We start from the raw sequence: 5,126 nt of genomic DNA, 5'->3' as shown, positions 1-5,126 counted from the left end.
GTCTCGGCACCGAATATAATTTCGTACCATTTGGCGTCGAGACCCTTGGTCCGTGGGGTCCGAGCGCCTTTAACCTTTTTAAGGAAGTTTCTAAAAGGATTAGAGAGGTCACTGGTGACCGCAGAGCTGGCAGCTTCCTCGCTCAAAGAATTAGTCTTGCGATACAGCGAGGAAATGCTGCTAGCATCTACGGCACCATGCCGCAGGGGGATAGTTTTATTTTATTTTAAGTCTAGTTTTATTTATTTTTAGATCTAGGTTTTTAAGTTTTGTAGTTTAGTTTTTAGTATATTTACCAAATAAACGTTTAGTTAAAAACAAAAAAAAAAAAAAATAATAATAATTATTAAATTATATTTGAACTCCATTTATTTACATATAACATTATCAATTCATTTTATTAGGGATGGCAAGATATCATTTCTTCTTGGCAGCTGCTGCTATGGAAGAAAAGCAAAACAGAAAACTCCAACGCCGGTCCATAAGGGATGCATGCAACCCCTTTGATATGCCCGACGAGGAGTTTCGGCACATATATAGAGTGCGCAAAGAATTAGCACTCTATTTGTGTGCTGAACTTGACGCCGACCTCAAACCTCAACACGGCGATGGATTGCCGGCACATGTTAAAGTAAAGATATAATGTTACCCTATTCCTCAAATAATTCCTGTTACCTTTACCACTACCTTGATCATAATCATTATTTAATAATGATATACCTACTTACAAGTCTTTGTTTTAGGTTTTAACATCACTGCACCTATTGGCTGACGGTAGTTACCAACGGGGAACTGGACAAGACCATGGCTTGTCCATTGCTCAGTCTACCGTCAGCCGGTACTTGGATCAATTTGTAACTGCGGTGAATAGAAGGTATGTCCATTTTGGTGCAGAATACCACTGACACTGGAGGTAAGAAGGTGAAAAAATACGAGTATGGATGTACAGTAACATTTTTCAATAGTGATATTCCTTTTATACAGTATGATCAGATATTGGAAGGCAAACAGACGCAGTCAGTAACATAATATTTATATTTATTTTCTTACGCAGAATTTTGGGGACCATGAAGTACAAATGAGGCTTGAATGTGGATTTTTGTAACTTGATATTTGTATTGGAAGTGATTCTACATAAATATTTCAATGCAGAATCATACCTTACTTTTGTTATTAAATGCAACTTCTTTACCACTCTTACATATGTATTTATTGTAAGTATTATTCAATGTTAGCTGCGTGTAGCTAAGGTACTAAATCATGAAAGTGTTGTATTGTTTACAGACTCAAGGACACATGGATAGTCTTCCCAGGAAATGAGCGGTCCCGGCAATCCATCGCCAGAGGTTTTCAGGAGGCATATGGGGTTGCTAATATTTTAGGCACATAGACTGCACCCAAGTACAAATTTTTCCACCACCTTTACCGCATGGCGTACAGTTTTTGAACAGAAAAGGAATTCATTGGCTAAACGTTCAGTTGGTATGTAATTACAACAAAATCATAATTAGAAATTTTAGAATAAATCGAATGCATTTTATTTGCTTGTAAACCATAAGATCGCCAAAGTAATCCCTGACAACGCCAATGGGGATTACTTTGAATTGGGATTAGAATGGTTTTGGTACGTTTTGTTACAAATATCCTAATTAAGAACGCATTTTTAGATTGCGGACGTTAACTGCAAAATACTGTCGGTGAATGCGAGGTTTCCTGGCCGGGTACACGACTCGTTCATCTTTAACAATTCTTCAATAAAAGACGAGTTACGAAGATTGCATAGCGAGCATATTGGAGATTACTTTCTTTTGGGTAAGCCTTTATCATTATGACATAGCCGACTGTTCTTGTTTAAGGACCTCATCTATCATTCATTCTGCTACATCGAATACAAATAGGTAGTCAAATACTATTTAAATAATGATATTAAGAGATTACATATACATATAACCGTTGTTATAATATTTTAATATAAATATTTGTAAAATGTTTGACGTTTTCCGCGATTGCTAAAAGCGTTCTCCAACCATGCACTTTGCAAAAAGCAATATGAGTAGGTACAGTCAGCATCAAAAGTAGCGGATCAAATAACACAAGTATTCATTCTGTAACAGCTTAACAAAAAGTGATGTCTTTAATATAGAACAACTAAGACTGTAAAAGATATATTTTAGAACGCGAATTTTAGAAAATTATCTATATTTGGAAAAGTTATACGGAATATCAGATACTTTTAGCGCGTTGTTTCATCCGCTACTTTTGATGCTGACTGTACATAGATACCTAGAATCGTTCCATGTAAGTCACCAGCCAGCGTAGCCAACGTTACAATCGTCTGCAGCGTAGCGTAGTCATCCCTCTCTATCACTCTTCCAAATTAGTGCGACTGTGACAGTTGCGGTTGCGTTTCGTTCGCCACGGAGCGTGAACGATAGGCACGTTGGCTACGCGGGCTGTTAGTTTTACGTGATGTATAGCACGTTAAATAGCGATCTGCAAAATTGCATGGACACATTATAAATAAATTAAATTTGCAACGTGACCATGTAATATTGCGGCTGGGTTACAATTGATTGCCACGGTAAAGATTAACTAGTCGGTGCAATCTTAGCGTACTAAAAATATAGCTGTTTACAAAAACTAACAACACCAAAATAAAATTAAAATTTCAGGTGATTCGGGGTACGCTCTTGAGCCATGGCTCATGACGCCCGTGCTGAACGCTGCCCCGAATAGTCCAGAAGAAAGGTACACGGCCTGGCACTGCCGTGTTCGAAACACAATTGAAAGAACAAACGGATATTTGAAAAATATATTCCGGTGTCTGGGGCACGACCGTGTGCTCCATTATAGCCCGGCTAAGGCTTCAGCTATTATTTATACTTGCTGTACACTGTATAATATAATGCAACATTACAAGTAAGTGGGCTTTAGCATTTACATAGCTTTAATCAAGTATGTTACAAAATAATTTATCATATAGGTACCTACACATAATGAAATAAAACAAGATTTCGTGTTCAAGAAATAGGTTTACCTCCCATGTTTAGGGGTGGAGAGAAACATCCTCAAATTTTCTCTGCGGCGACCCGAAAACGTAACCATATAGATGGATTTTTTGAAATGGGGGACTTTGGGCAGCTGCCTACCACATCCATTGAAAAAGTGCTCTTAAAGACTTATAATTTTTGTGAGAAGAGTAAAGTGGTTTACAAATACCTTAACTAGGATTCCTTGTGTTTTAGGCAGAAATGGAAAATATTTTTTTTTTTTGAACTATCCACTTAATTATAAGTTTAAAGTAGTACACAACAAAAGCTTATCACCTTAACAAAACGTCATATTGTACCTATACGAAAAAAGCTTGTTTAAATTGTAACAATGATATTATAATCATAACTATAACAAACACTAAAGTACTTACACTAATACTTTTAACTAGTTAGATATTTATGTGGGGACGATTGAAACGCGGGGAGGTTTCCATCGTCCCCAAGTACATTGTGTCTACCGTCCTCACAAATGGAACAGTTAGTTTGTGATGATTAAATATATTACTTATGGGAAATAATAATAACGACGTCCGATTATAAATCAGAAGGTCGCGGGTTCAAATCCCGACTCGTACTAATGAGTTTTCCGAAACTTACCAGCATCTATCCGCAAATATTTTTTAAAGGTGTATATGTAGTCCCCATTCCGGATTGGGTCAGCGTGAGAGCTATATAGCCCAAGCCATTTCGTGCACGAAAAGAGACCTGTGCCCAGCAGTGGGATATATATATAGACTGAATTAAATTGTGATGCGTTTAAATCGTGTTTTAGTTAGGAAAGGAGCATATAGTTTTTTATACTACATGTACTCGTGAAAACCTTTTTCTTTCACTTACCATTAGGCGGACCATATGCTTGTTTGCCACCGACGTAGTATAAAAAAAAACTTGTAACCTTATTAGTTCTTTTTTTTTTCAAAAATCTGTAAATGTTAATAAGGAATCGTTATCCTAAGACCATTTTAGCGTAGCAGACAGTTATATTTTTGATTATTTTACTTTATAGGTATATAGGTTTTTCTTTTTTTTCAGAAATCTTCCAATAACAGGCGAACCTGAAGCGGAAATGGAAGGGGGCGCTGCTCGAGGGATGCCTTACCCTCAAAACGGGCTTCTCTTAAGAGTGGCACAAGAGAAACGTGCCCTAATAATAAATAATTATTTCGCCTAGTACGAGTATTATTTTATTTTGTTATGTTTATTAACACTGCCTTCCTGAAAACATTCCGAGGAAACCGGACTAGCCCCAAGGGGTCATCCATTAATTACATCACACGTTAAGGGGGAGAGAGAGGGTCAAGAAAATTTGACATGTTGTGACAAGAGTGGGAGGGGTAAAAAAAACCTAGAAATTAAAAACCCACTGCTGCGCACGCCACGCACGCACACGCTAAACACGTCTCCCATGTGGATACATATCTAGGCTGCGTGTATACACATCCTCAATTGCGAAGCACGCGGCATACGCTACGCACGAAAAGGGTCAGGTTCACGAATACTTTTTTATACCACGTCGGTGGGTTACAATAAGCACGGTGTGGAATCGAATTTAAACTGTCGTGAGTCTAACTTAAGCAAAATAACCGGCCAAGAGCATGTCGGGCCACGCTCAGTGTAGGGTTCCGTAGATTTACTCTTCCGTCACAATAAGCTAAACTGGAGCTTAAAGTATAGTAAATTGTTAACCAAGGGATGAAACGGTACCTTTCACCTGAGTTAAACAAATAGGCAAATTTGCATAATCAGTACCTAATTAAAAAAGTCTTTTTACTATGAAGGGAAAACTTTTTGCGATAACTCAAAAACAGCTAAACTGATCATGTCCGCTATAGTTTTCATTTAATGTCTTTTTTAAGCTCTACTTCCACGATTTTTTTCATATTTTTTGGACCTATGGTTCAAAAGTTAGAGGGGGGGGGCACATTTTTTTTTTCTTTCGGAGCGATTATCTCCGAATATATTTTAGCAAAAAATGTTTCTTGAAAACCCCTATTAGTTTTGAAAGACCTTTCCAACGATACCCCACACTCTAGGGTTGAAGCGAAAAAAAAGTTCACCCCCACTTTACGTGTA

General features: G+C 37.5%; 1 protein-coding gene across 1 annotated transcript; it reads left to right on the top strand.

The window, feature by feature from the left end:
• The first annotated feature begins 406 nt into the window (after positions 1-406).
• LOC133530375 (putative nuclease HARBI1) lies at positions 407-4,226 on the top strand. Its single transcript, XM_061868291.1, has 6 exons — positions 407-631; positions 744-874; positions 1,383-1,482; positions 1,668-1,812; positions 2,673-2,919; positions 4,086-4,226. Exons 1-6 carry the CDS (start codon positions 407-409, stop codon positions 4,222-4,224), a joined length of 987 nt encoding a protein of 328 aa, XP_061724275.1. The 3' UTR covers positions 4,225-4,226.
• Positions 4,227-5,126: the final 900 nt, after the last annotated feature.

Source organism: Cydia pomonella, chromosome 2 (assembly GCF_033807575.1).
Source record: "Cydia pomonella isolate Wapato2018A chromosome 2, ilCydPomo1, whole genome shotgun sequence".
Taxonomy (NCBI): Eukaryota; Metazoa; Arthropoda; class Insecta; order Lepidoptera; family Tortricidae; genus Cydia; species Cydia pomonella.
The sequence above is the reverse complement of the archived record's forward strand: the minus strand, read 5'-3'. Positions and strand labels throughout refer to the sequence as shown.

What these genes read in the sequence shown, in the direction of transcription:
- LOC133530375 (XM_061868291.1), top strand. Translation starts at nt 407, where the DNA reads ATGGCAAGATATCATTTCTTCTTGGCAGCTGCTGCTATGGAAGAAAAG. An exon ending in GATTGCCGGCACATGTTAAA is followed by an intron (nt 632 to 743) that starts GTAAAGATATAA and finishes TCTTTGTTTTAG; the next exon opens with GTTTTAACATCACTGCACCT. An exon ending in TGGAGATTACTTTCTTTTGG is followed by an intron (nt 1,813 to 2,672) that starts GTAAGCCTTTAT and finishes TTAAAATTTCAG; the next exon opens with GTGATTCGGGGTACGCTCTT.